This window comes from Pyrus communis, chromosome 5, assembly GCF_963583255.1.
Source record: "Pyrus communis chromosome 5, drPyrComm1.1, whole genome shotgun sequence".
Taxonomy (NCBI): Eukaryota; Viridiplantae; Streptophyta; class Magnoliopsida; order Rosales; family Rosaceae; genus Pyrus; species Pyrus communis.
The window spans coordinates 5,293,710-5,307,913 of NC_084807.1; the positions used below are offsets into that span (position 1 = coordinate 5,293,710).

The window sequence follows — 14,204 nt, forward strand, 5'->3', positions numbered from 1 at the left end:
TTACTTTATATATGCTAGCTAGAAAAGTAATACTTATTTGATCCCCTAAAATTGGTTGTCCTAATGGCCATACATATAAAGTATAAACGCTCAATCTGAATCATGCATATATTTACGGTACAATGGCTGTGTAGAGAGCTAATCATAATTTTATCCTATGCAAAGTTTTATCATATGAGGTAATTAAACTAAGACAACAATATTCCGAAGCTTGCCTCGTTCTTTATTTAAAAAGAGATTAGTCGGTGGTCTTCATCAGTAGTCCATTCTTTCAAGGGCTGAAAGACTTAGAGAGACATTTCAGCCTTCTGGTTATCGTCGTGTAATTTACGAGTGTCAAGAATTGTACCGAGGACGTGGCATGTGTAACATGATCTGGACTTCTCATTAACCACTGGATCACTCCATGGTGGTTCCAATCTTACTTCGTTAAGTTTTTCTTTTTTATATTATTTTATTTAAATATTCAGTACGTATGACTTTTTACGTACACACATATATATAATAATAAGAAACCCATATGTTGCATGATACATCTCCATTTAGTAGACAAAATATAGTCACGAGAAAGCTGTAGAGCAAAGGTTATTTCTTCTATCTAATTCTGCTTAGCCTTATTTAATTAATCAACTTTGTTAAGGAAAACTAAGTCAATTAGCAAAGGGGGAGGGAGGGACTAGTTTATTGTCTACTTTGACTCGAATACAAAAGTCAGGTAACTTGTACCGCATAAATTCACTGAGATTAATTCATTTGTTCATGTAAGTAAAAGTATCCATGTTGTATGTAAAAAAGTTAATTTGAGTTAAATGGATACAGGAACCAATGGTGTAACATTAAGGGATTTTTTTTCAATTTTTTTAAAGACGCATATTTAACTGAAACGATAGCGGTATAGACTTTGCAGTTTGATAATCATTTTATTTTCAATTTTTGTTCACTTTCCTTGAAAATTGAAAAATAAAATAAAATTTGTAGAACGATAGAATTTGTTAGATTAGATGTTAAATTAGCCGCTAGATTTTGTTAGTTTAGATGTTCAATTAGCCGCTGACTGGATCGAACTCACGTCATCATGCAAGAGCTCAACTCCTTTCCACCACTATAATAAATGGTCACTTGCTTTGAAAACTGAAAATTGGATACTACCTTTTTTTGTGTATAAAATTTGTACAATTGCATGAAGATTTAAATCCGAGGCTTGCTTTCACCTGCAATCGCTTCATGAAGAAGCACATGTACTTTTGTTTACCTATGCCAAGCACGAAACACTACTGAAAACCAACAGTTTTGCTCATCCACTTCACCCAAACACATCAAAAGGAGTTTGTTTCGGTTTTCCAAGCCGTTACGATCTCGTAGCCATACTTTTATAGTGCTGACCATAAAATGCTTGAACAAGGTCCAACTGCCGTTAAACTAAAACATCCATCCAGAAACTCGGCAAATGGTGGTAGATGAAAATTTGGGTTCTACTATAAAACCAACTGGCAATGTGGAGAGTAACCCAAACCCATGCAAGGTTTAATCCATTTGCGATGTGAGACTGTCCTTCACATTCTCACACTAAAAACACCTGATTCTTGATGGATGACGAATCAGATCGCAAATATTTACAAGAGAATGTGAATCCCTAAAATGTCACCAGAACAACTCTTTAACCATCACAAGAGTGCAACTGTGCGAAAGACCATCCCGCAATTTTACGAATTTAAGTATGCAGAGTACAAGCAATTATAGCACAACCCATCACCTAATAATCTTAATTCAGCAGTGTCTCTCTAAAACAACATGGATGCCGCCGTTTGATGAGTAATGTACAAGAGATAATTAGAAATTTAGATTGTCGAGGAAAAGATGAAGCAACACATGAACCATGTCAAGTATGGAACAAGATAAAGCGATAATCTAGAGAAAGACCACACAATTAAGTAAGGATGAAATCACAAATGACTGGCATGTACATAACTCCTTGCTCACTCATCACTAGCAAAATTTGAAACTATACTCTTAAGTTCATTCAGACCAGAATTTCACAAAGGCGTCTAAAAACACTTTAAATACATCCCAAAGTGGGTTACCTTCTGGTCTTTTGGACTTTTTAGATGCACCTTCCCATGATTCACTGCCCAAAGAAACAATTGACAAGAAAAATTAATCATCCTGAACAATCTTGTCAAATTTCCTAGTTATGTGATGTAACTGAACTGGGTTTACAACATATACTTACAGATTAATTCTGTCTAAAGTTGGTTTGCTTCCTTTTGTCAAACTGCCGCTGGTCTGGACATCAACTTCATCTTCAACCACAAGCACCTCTTTGGTTTTCAACAGCTCGCTGCTACCACTGGTACCGTTGATATTATTTGCATGTAAACTATCTGGAGCCTTATCAGCCTGTAAATATGCACCAACAATTTAACGTTTTTGGTCAATGAATCTGAAATTTCCACTCTAACAAGTTTTGAACAATAATAGGTATACCATTCTTCATATCATTGTTAAGGAAAACAGAGTTCTTCACTCAACACGGTATGGACAATCAAGTTTTTGCTATTGCTATTAATCTAAGAGACAATGTTACAACAGTAATAACATCATGACTAGAACTAGATAATACATATCACAATATTGATACTGAACACGTCTAATCCACAATTGTGAAAATTCAAAAACATGACAATATTGACAGTTCAGTTGTGAAGTTTGGTTGGTAATTATGACAAAAAAAGATGAAAATCTACACAAGAAGACATTCCAATTTAAAACTACCTTAGATCCCTCAGTCAGCTGGCTTTGTTCAAAGATCTCTGAGGTTGGAACATCTTTATGAGGTGATTTGACACTAAGGTCTGTGCTTCCTTTTTCATGCACAATACCTTCATTAAAGGTTGAGGAATTTGAGCCTTCAAGTGATGGATCTATGGCATGTCCTAGTGCTTCATCCACCGGGCTGGATTTGTTTTCAACCAATGGACTTGAAATATTTATCGCTGCATCATCCATGCTCTTTATGGAACTTAATCTATCCACTGGCGAACTATCAACACAAGCTGACTCCAACGCTCTAGTTCCTTTGTCCTCAGTAGACTTAGTCAAATCTGTTACTACTTGTAAACTTCCATCCAAGCTCCCAGGTTTCCTAGTTACCGGCTTTAATGGGAATGTCTCTACCATTACATCTGCTGCTATAGGAGTCACCTTAGGCCTAGATGTTGCCAGAACCTCTTCACCATTCTTCTTTGCTTCCAAAGGTTCAACTGTTTGCAGCTCTGTACATGTTTGTTCCTCCCTTTCTTTCACTTTCATATCTACCTCGCTGCCATTGATTTGTCCACTTTCAAAACTCTGACATTCAGGCTCAGTACAATGCCCATTAGAAACTATAGATTCAACAGCAACATGCTTCTCTATTTCCACTGGTCCATTTACTTCTAAATCTGTACTTTTCAGTTCATTAAATTCTCTGTCATTCACTTCTACTTGAGTACTGTTGATGATTCGCCCATTCTCAAACATCTGGCGTTCAGGTATAACTAAATGCCCATCAGAAGCGAAAACCAGTTCTTCAATTGCACCCTGATTTTGATTGGTGACAAACTGTGATTCATTTGATGACACTGACAAAGAATTTTGTGGCTCTGCAGCAATGGTTCCCAATGGATTGTGTTCCCAGAACTGATCAACGGTCTGCTCCTCTACAGTAAACTTAGCAGGACCAAGCACTCTATTCTCCTGGATTATATCTCGGACAATTTCTCGTACTGTGTAGAAAGATCCACCAACTTCTTTATGGGTCAGATTAAGTGATGGGAAACTCCCATTGTTTAGTTTCTGGTACCTGTAAGCAAGACCATTAGACAGGCTGCACATTCTTTTCAGAAATCAGAAATTCAAAAATATTAAGATGGATGTGGAAGTCAGTGGCAAGAAAATACACAATAACACTACAATATTACGATTCAAACTACTCCCATCAACTTCTAATAGGAACAGTTCTCCTACTGCATATACCTATCAAAAGTTGGTTCTACTAAACACAAGTGCTACACAACCATATGTTTTATTAGTTTCCTTATTATTATTTTCTTCGGTTAAATGGACTGTAAAGAACACAAACATAAAATTTTCTTAAAAGAGTGCTTCAACAGAATAAATTTTCTAAATCATTCTGGTGAACAAAAACAAATATATCAAAGCATCATACGTCAATCAATTTGGCAGGCAATAAATCGCAAGAAAGCATTAATTTTCAAAAGTTGGTCAAAATCTCAAAGTGAAGTATATCCACTTCAGTATTCACAATAGTTACATAAACTCCACATAGAATGACTAAAATCATAGCTTAAATAAGATTTTGACAAGCTTATCCGGAAGCTAGAAACAGGGATCCAGAAACTGTCCATACCTTAAAAGCGTACAGATGCACTAGGATCCTACTCAACTACAATATCAAGAGTACAAAGAAACAATCATGATGGACGAGAGGTAATGCTGGATCAACAAATTTCAAAATAAGATATTTCATACAAGCATATAGAATTCATTTATATACAATTATCCTGAGTAAAGGGTAGGAGAAGATTAGTGCCCGTAATCCTAGTAGATTTCATCAGAACCATATTGATTACAAGATTCGTGACTTCTCTTTTCTTTTTCTCATAAGTTACGATAGTAGAAAATTTTAAACAAGGAAACTATGATGTAATTACTTCTTTATAAAGGACTCAACCATTGCCTTCCTCTCTTCCTTTGAACGCCGAATTCTGGTCCTTCTTCCTTCAGATTCATTGTTTTTAGCAAGGGCAAATGTCTGCCCAACCCAACTACCCTTTATAGAATGCATTACACTGAAATTCAAACCTGCACATGCACAACCTTTGTGAGATAAAGAAAAGTTGCATGTAAAAAATGCTCATGAGAAAACAGACACGAACAATCTAAGACTTGACATTGAAAAAATTGATATGCAAAAATCATATTTATCTTTTTGGATATTTGGAAGATGTCTACGTAATTAGTATTAACCAGTAAAACTGAAACAAAAGAAATTGTGAAAAGAAAAGAAACAATGTGATATAAAACAAAACAGATCAAGTAATAAGGAAAGGCCAGTGAAGCCAATCCTGAACATTAACACAGAAACCGTCATGAGTCACATTAGTGAAGAATGGAAGCTCAACTGAGTCATGAGATGAAAGAAAAAAATACATAAAAATTTATATCACCTTTATCTTATTCGATACAGCTTATAGGGAGAAAAAGCGAAAAATCGATGGCAAAATTTCGTTTGCACATGAACAAAAAAAAAAAAGTGAGCACAATGACACCAGAAACTGACCCAACGCTCCTGGGAATCATGATTCGTTTGCAATTTTCAAATGGTACGAAGATATTGGTATTCAAAACAAGATCTTAGCTATAGAAGTGTAAGTACCTCTCCTCAAGGGTTATAAACTCCGTTTATCATAATTTTGAATTATCTTTCTGGGTTTCAAAATTTGAATATTTACAAATTTCTGTCATTTCATCTGAAATTCAGCAAAATAGACAGTCACCAAAGGGAAAATTAAAAAGAATCCAAACGAATCTTTTCTTCGATCAACCGAAAGATTACACGGTCAGCTTTGAGTAACTAAGTGAAGAAATTGAGTGGAAAAACATACACTATAACGGGTGTTGTGGGTGTTTGTATATATGTGTACAAAAGAGTCACAATTTGAGGAGGAAAAATCAACAGACAGTGACAGAAACAAAATCCAAGAGCAACCCACATGAGAAAACTTCTATATCAACAAAACCCAACAAGTCAAAACATGGATTTTACACAACTCAAGAATTTGCAGCTGCCATGCCACTAATTATGCATAAATTCCAACAAATAGATTACAAAAAAGAAAAAAAAAAACTGGAAATTACAGTCACAGTAAAGCATAAATAATGGGGAGAATGAAAAGCAGAGAGAGAGAAAGAGAATCACCTGAAGAGATGGGGAAGGATTAGATTTTGGGGTTTTTCCAAAACCCTACTACTACTCACAGAGTGAGAGATGACAGAGAGCGAGAGAGATAAAAGAAGAAACCAAAAGTCCCATAAAAAAAAAAAAAATATATATATATATATATATATATATTTGTTGATATTAGCACTCCAAAAATTTCATTTGGCATTTTAAACTTTGTATAATTAGAAAGAAAAATACACTTATGATAAGTGTAGAATGAGATTTTTAAAATGCTAATAATAATTATATATATATATACACACACACACATACACATACATACACACACGTACATATATATTTCTTATATAATCTTTTATATATAAAGCCAATGAAAAAAATGAACAGTAATTTTGGTAACACCAAACTACAACAAAAATATTTGAACAAAAATGCTCTCAAGACAAAAAACTTCAAAGACATTCTAAAATAATGCATCAAATAAAGTAAGGGCATTTTCATCATTTTAACAGTATTTTTTTAATAATTAATTTTTTTGTAGTTTGTTTGTTTGTTTGTTTTTTTAATTAGTACCACACAATAGGCTAGCAATAATGTGATTCAATTTCTCTATTTTTAAACAAGTTCAAAACATCTTAAAAAAAGTGTAATGCTGGTTATAAAAAAGGTCATTCGCACGCGGATAATAATGTGATTAAATTAGTTGTCAAATAATTGTTTTTGTTTTTTTTAACAAACGATATTATCAACACTAAAGTGGAGGGGTGAGCTTAGCCTTACAATTGACTAGCAATAATGTGATTCAATCAGTTGTTTATTAAATATTATTTTCTCTATTTTAAACACGATTAAAACATCTTAAGAGGCGTGTATTGCCAATTATAAAAAAAGTTTTTTACATGTGGATAATAATGTGATTAAATTAGTTGTCAAATGATTATTTTTTTTTAACAAACGACATTATCTACACTAAGGGGGAGAGGGTGGGCTTAGCCTCAAAATAGACTAGCAATAATGTGATTCAATCAGTTGTTTATTAAATATTATTTTCTCTATTTTTATACACGTTCAAAACATCTTAAAAAGCATGAATGCTGGTTATAAAAAAGGTTTTTCGCACTCGGATAATAATATGATTAAATTACATTAAATTAGTTGTCAAATGATTTTTTTTTTTTTTTTAACAAACGATATTATCCACACTAAGGGAAGGGGGTATGCTTAGCCTCACAATAGGCTAGCAATAATGTGATTCAATCAGTTGTTTATTAAATATTATTTTCTCTATTTTTAAACACGTTCAAAACATCTTAAGATGCGTGTAATGCCAATTCTAAAAAAGGTCTTTCACATGTTGATAATAATGTAATTAAATTAGTTGTCAAATGATTGTTTCTTGTTAACAAACGATATTATCTACACTAAGGGAGAGGTGGGTGGACTTAATCTCACTATGGGCTAGCAATAATGTGATTCAATCAATCGTTTATTAAATATTATTTTCTCTATTCTTAATGTAAATTCTATAGAGATCAATTTTATTATGTGAATTCAGCTGCTTTAATTGGTTTATGAAGGGTTTCTTCTAGCATGATCTAAGATTATTCATTTACTTCAAATATTTGACTTTTCTTTTGTCAATTTACGCATATAAATACATTTAAATGTGTAAGTCGCACGTAGCATGCTGTGATTCAAAAATGCCTTCGTCATTTTAATTAGTTTTTTTGTGCTGTTTTTTTTTTTTTTAATTAGTACCTCACAATATGCTAGCAATAATGTGATTCAATTTCTCTATTTTAAAAACACGTTCAAAACATCTTAAGAGGCGTGTAATGCGGGTTATAAAAAAGGTCATTCGCATGCGGATAATAATGTGATTAAATTAGTTGTCAAATGATTTTTTTTTTTTTTTTAACAAACGATATTATCTACACTAAGGGTGAGGGGTGGGCTTAGGATTGGTTTGGTATTGTTGTGTTTTGAAAAAAAAAACTACTTCTGCTATGCTATGAAAATAAGCAGCTTTGAAATAAAGTAACATAGTGTTTGGTAAAACTTTTTTGTAAAACTGCTTTTGGGGAAAGAAAAAAAAAACAGTGTAATAGTGTTTGGTAAATTTTTAAGTAAAACAGCTGTAACTGTGTGGAATGATCAAAAAAGGTATAAAATGAATATAATGTTAAATGTAAAATAATAAACCAGCCCTATCTTTCTTTTATCTATCTTCATTTATTAATAATCTGTCTTTTATTTATTAATAGTCTCTCTAGAAGTCTCCTATCTTTCTTTTATCCATCTTCATTTGTTAATAATCTATGTAGAAGTCTCCTGACTCTCCCCCACTCCCCAATTTTCTGTCTTTATTTACTTTTTTCTCTGCTTCTTCTTCATCTTTTTTATTTTAATTTCCTCATTCTTCTTCATCTAGCCGACCATGGCAACTACCATCGGAGCAAGACCGCTTCGCTTTGCTCCTCCAATCCTTTGCGGGCTTTCGTCAATCTCATCCTTTTGGCTATTAGACGAATCGATCTCGTCCTTCATACATCAACAGCCGCTGTAGCAGATTGACGACGTCCTCAGCAAAATGATCTCGTAGTTCTGTAGAGACAATGAAAGGGTTTCAAAATGATTGACCGACGACAATGACAAGCTTTTCGCTGTCTCCAGTCCAGCCTCTCTTCCTTCCGCAAGCAACAACTCAAGGTTATCTCTTCCACCTCCTCCTCGTTTTCTTTTTTCTGATTTGAAACAAATTCAAAGTTGTAAACTTTGAAGAATGAGAAATTGAATTGTTGTTTTTTTTGTCTGCAGATTCTTGAAGTAGCAGAGGAAAAATGAGAGTTTTATGCCTTTTTTTTTGCGATTATCGATTTTGGCTGTGGTAGTCTGGTGGGTTTTTGGGTTTCCATTTCTTGTGCAGGGGAACAAGATTGAGTCGATTAAAGTTGTGGGTTCATGCGTCGGATGATGGAGACAGATCCATCGGGTCTCGTAGGAGAGAGAGAAATCAATTTGAAGCAAAGAAAGGGTTGGGTTCGAGGGACAATAGAGATCGACAAAGCCGTTTCTGGTTTGGTGATTAGAGATGGCAGATGGAGCCATTTTTGGTTTGAGGGACAATGGAGATCGGCGAAGGATAGAGATCGTCAAAGACGTTCTGGTTCGAGGGTGTTATTGGACTTTAGAAAGTTTCATTAAAGATGCAATGTAGCTCCGTGTGCTTTGAAAAAAAAGCCAATTTTTCAAAGTAGCATTTAGCTGCTTCAGCTTTTATGATGATTTTAGCTATCAATCATATCAGCTTGCAAAATAATCCCTTTTTTTTTTAGTTTACCAAACACCTTCAACATAAATACTTTGAAAATAAGCAGTTTTTTTTTAAGCACCTCAATGCCAAACCATACCTTAGCCTCACAATGGGCTAGCAATAATGTGATTCAATCAATTGTTTATTAAATATTATTTTTTTATATTTTAAAACACGTTCAAAACATCTTAAGAGATGTGTAATGCTGGTTATTAAAAAAGGCCTTTCTGTAACATCCCACATCGCCCAGGGGAGTGATCCTTAAATATATATTCCCATCCCTACCTAGCACGAGGCCTTTTGGGAGATCACTGGCTTCGAGTTCCATAGGAACTCCGAAGTTAAGTGAGAAGGGGGCTATAGCAATCCCATGATGGGTGATCCACTGGGAAGTTGCTCGTGAGTTCCCAAAAACAAAACCGTGAATGGTAAGCCCAAAGTGGACAATATCGTGCTACGGTGGTGGAGCGGGCCCGGGAAGTGATTCGCCCCGGGCCGGGATGTGACAATTGATATCAGAGCCTAACCCTGGCCGAGTATGTGCCGACGAGGACGTTGGGCCCCTAAGGGGGGTGGATTGTAACATCCCACATCGCCTAGGGGAGTGATCCTTAAATGTATATTCTCATCCATACCTAGCACAAGGCTTTTTGGGAGCTCACTGGCTTCGGGTTCCGTAGGAACTCCGAAGTTAAGCGAGAAGGGGGCTAGAGCAATCCCATGATGGGTGACCCACTGGGAAGTTGCTCGTGAGTTCCCAAAAACAAAACCGTGAGGGAATGGTAAACCCAAAACGGACAATATCGTGCTACGGTGGTGGAGCGGGCCTGGGAAGTGATCCGTCCCGGGCGGGGATGTGACACTTTCGCATGCGGGTAATATTGTGATTAAATTAGTTGTCAAATGATTGGTGTTTTTGTTTTTTTAACAAATGATATTATCTACACTAAGGGGGACAGGGTGGGCTGAGCCTCACAATGAGCTAGCAATAATATGATTCAATCAATTGTTTATTAAATATTATTTTCTTTATTCTTTATGTAAATTCTATAAACACCGATTTTATTATGTGAATTCAGCTACTTTAATTGGTTTATGAGGGGTTTCTTCTAACACAATCTAAGATTATTCATTTACTTCAAATATTTGACTTTTCTTTTGCCAAACGTGCAAGTTACGCGTAGCCCGTCGTGATTTAAAAAATCTCTTCTGCACACGCGTGTGAGCACGTGCATGAAGGCTAGTATAATGTAAATATAAAGGCAAGGAGACTGTTGAGTAGTAAGTGGCAGCATTGCAATTAGTTAGACCATCTCCAATTGAATGAGGGCCAAATGGCTCGTTTTAGCCCTCTGACCTTCCAAAAAATTAATATTTTAATGAACAGTGCATAACCATATTTCTTACCATCTCCAATTGAGGACCATAGGGCCAAACATAGCCCTGTCACAAAAAATCATCTCCAACCGAAGGCCAAAGGACCATAGGAAAAAATGAGAATTTTTTAATATTTTTTTAAAAAAATTTGGCAAAAAAAAAAAAATTCAAATCCAACAGTAACTGACGTCAGCTAGCTAGTGACACGTTGACGTCATCTAGCTGTTGGATTTGAATTTTTTTGGGCTATAAATAAGGTGGATATGGCTATAATTCACACACATTTGAATTCAATATGGCTATAATTCACACACATTTGAATTCAATCTCTTTCAATTCAAGTTTGCAATGAATTCCAACTTTGGATCCTCTTCGGATTCTAACTGGGGTTCCTCATCCAATTTTGAATTAGAAGAAACATAGGCGCATATGAGATGAGAAGATGAGGAGTCTGATGAAGAAGATGAAGCATGGCGCGACACACAATATATGGCAACCATGGTTGTGTCCATGTTGTGTCAGCAAACTGAGGAACAACCTCAATGGGGTGGCTCTGTTGCTGGTCGCTCTTACAAACCACGAAACAGAGCAATGATGCATGCCAATCTGATGAACAACTACTTCATCCCTAACTCAGTGTACACAGAAGAGGATTTCAGACGTCGTTTCCAGATGAGGTGTCATGTGTTCGAGCATTTACTTCATGATGTCCAGCAGGTCAATCCATACTTTTGACAGAAGCTGGAAAAAATAGGCCACCCTAGTTTCTCACCTCATCAAAAGGTTACTATTGCACTCCGAATGATGGCCTATACCTCCCCAACTGATGCGATAGATGATACATACGCTATGTTTGAGTCTACATGCCTTGATACTCTTGCTAAATTTTGTGACACAATTGTTCATCTTTACAAAGAGGAGTACCTCTATGAGCCAAATCAAGAAGATCTAGATCGGCTCCTATGCAAAGCTGAAGACCGTGGCTTTTCGGGCATGATAGGGTCATTAGACTGCATGCATTGGAATTGGAAGAACTATCCCACTGGATGGCAATGAGGCTTTAGCGGAAGGTTAAGAAAGCCAACTATTGTGTTAGAGGTGGTTGCCTCGTATGACACATGGATCTGACATGCTTTATTTGGAGTCTCTGGATCCTAAAATGACATTACAGTTCTTGGGCGTTCACCCATCTTCAATAACCTGACGGAAAGTAAATCACCTCAACTTGACCACGACATCAACGGTAGTCAATACAATATGGCGTATTACTTGGCAGATGGCATCCACCCAAAGTGGGCGACACTTGTCCAAACAATTCTAAACCCTGCAAATGACTCCGAAAAGTGTTTTACCTTACACCAAGAGGCATACCGGAAAGATGTTAAGAGAGCTTTTGGTATTCTACAAGCATAGTGGAAGATCATCAAGGAACCGGCAAGAAGGTAGAGTCAAGAAAATTTGGACTCCATCATGATGTCTTGCATCATGTTACACAATATGATTGTGGAGGATGAGCGAGATAGGTATATTGATGGAGAGTCTAATGACGACCAAGAGGATCCAAATAGGTCATGAAGGGCTAGTGCAAAAATATATGATGAGCCTAATTTGCCTTTCAATCCAAGAACTGGTAGTATCTCTTTAAATGAGTACATGATGCATTATAGGATTATACGTTCCCGTGCCACACCTACAACAAGATCTTGTTGCACATCTTTGGGCCAAAAAAAGCATGGAGTAGGCGTTTAAGTTTTATGTTGTTAAATGTTTTTAAAAATGTTGTTTAAGTTTCATGTTGTTAAATGTTTTTTTTTTTAATGTTGTTTCATGTTACTTAATGTTATTTAATGTCGTTTAATGTTGTTTCATGTTACTTAATGTTATTTAATGTCGTTTAATGTCTTAGGAAGTTATAGGAAAAAAAAAATAGAATTAAAATTTTTTTTTAATTTTGTAAAAAAAATAACAGCTATCTGACGTCAGCTAATTACCGTTGCATTCAAATTGTAGCCCATCCCGGGGTTGGCTGGCTGGCTAGGTGTGGGCCGACCGGTTAGCCCTTTTTTGTCTAGTGGGGCCCACAAGCCCTTTGGCCTAGCCTTCGGTTGGAGACGGTTTTCGAACTATTTTTGACCCTCTGACCCTCTGGACCCTTCAGTTGGAGATGGTCTCAATCTTTGAAAGGCCGGACGGCGCAGGTGTGTAATTATTTAAGTTGGAATTTGGAAGGGGTGGTAATTGGAAAATTCATAAATACTCAATTCGGGTCGCACCGGACTATCTTTCTATAAAGGGCAATTGGAACCCATGATTGTAAATTTGATTTAGGTCAATTGAGACCCAACTAAACGTAAAAGGTAAAGTGAAATTTTGTGTAAAATACAATGAGTATACTTAAAATTAAGCGTTAGAAGAGCATAAAAGTATATTAATGGAATGCCTAAGAAACCTTAGTTGCACTTTATCAACCCCATTGGGATGAGAGATCTCCTTGCAACCGATGGATGAATACATGAAAAATGACAATCATCTTTATCATCAATAATTAGAAAAATACAAGAGTATACAATGAGATTTTTAGAGTGCTAATAACAGTTCCCATTAGATAAATATAAAGGCAAAGCGTGTTGATTAAGTGGCAGCATTGTAATTAGTCAGGCTTTGAGAGGTCGAAATGCAGAGGTGTAATTAGTAAGTGGTAAATTCATAAGGGTGTGCCACTGTCCTAAAAATCTCTGCTTGGGGCCCTAGGCGCTAAGCTGCTGGATACCGTTCTGATGGTCTCTAGGCATTTGAAATTAATATAGTGCACCTAAACCTGCTTAGACATCCACCTAACCCGCCTAAATCCCCTAGGTACTTGCCTAGGTTGCGATTTTTACTTAATCAATAACTTTCATTTTGCATTTTATTTTTTCCATAAAATGTAAGAGAATTGTTGAATAACACTCATTGTATGCTTGTTCCCCATATTTTCAATATGTTCTAATACTTTATAATCTATATGTCATTTTATTTTGCAATTTATATCCCAATACAATTATGTATTTGTGAAGTATAAATAGGCACTTATTTACACGATACATACTAAATTTACTTAAATCCGCCTATCTGCCTAGAGGCTGCCTAGCCACCCGACTAGCCTAGCGTCTTTACAAACATTGGGGTGTGCTATCCACACACCAATTTTTGCTTCTCACACACCCCTCTCAATTTTTAGCATTCGGATCGAATGAATTGAAAAAAATCAACAACAGAAAATTAACAAGAATGTGTGAAAGTAAAAATAAGTGTGTGATTAACATTTTCCAATTCATAAATACTCAATTAGGGTCGCATCGGATTGTCATTCTACGAAGGGCAAATGGCACCCATGATTGTAAATTTGATTTGGGTCAACTCAGACGTAATAGAGTGTACAGGATGAAGTGATTTTTTGTGTGAAGTACAGTGAGCATAGCTAAAAATAGGCGTTACAAGAACATGAAAGTCGACGAACGGAGTGCGTAAGAAACCTTAGTTACTTGCACCTTTATCAACTCCATTGGG

General features: G+C 35.8%; 1 protein-coding gene across 1 annotated transcript; it reads right to left on the reverse strand.

Annotated features, from left to right (window-relative positions):
- Positions 1-1,812: 1,812 nt before the first annotated feature.
- LOC137735297 (uncharacterized) lies at positions 1,813-6,030 on the reverse strand. The gene is made up of 5 exons (XM_068474711.1): positions 5,981-6,030; positions 4,713-4,863; positions 2,773-3,841; positions 2,231-2,397; positions 1,813-2,125 (listed from the first exon to the last, which is right to left on the reverse strand). The coding sequence occupies exons 2-5, from the start codon at positions 4,844-4,846 to the stop codon at positions 2,017-2,019; spliced, it is 1,479 nt and encodes a 492-aa protein (XP_068330812.1). The 5' UTR covers positions 4,847-4,863; positions 5,981-6,030; the 3' UTR covers positions 1,813-2,016.
- Between the last annotated feature and the right edge of the window lie 8,174 nt (positions 6,031-14,204).

What these genes read in the sequence shown, in the direction of transcription:
- LOC137735297 (XM_068474711.1), bottom strand. Translation starts at nt 4,846, where the DNA reads ATGCATTCTATAAAGGGTAGTTGGGTTGGGCAGACATTTGCCCTTGCT. An exon ending in AGCTGACTGAGGGATCTAAG is followed by an intron (nt 2,398 to 2,772) that starts GTAGTTTTAAAT and finishes GCATATTTACAG; the next exon opens with GCTGATAAGGCTCCAGATAG. An exon ending in ACTTTAGACAGAATTAATCT is followed by an intron (nt 2,126 to 2,230) that starts GTAAGTATATGT and finishes TTCTTTGGGCAG; the next exon opens with TGAATCATGGGAAGGTGCAT.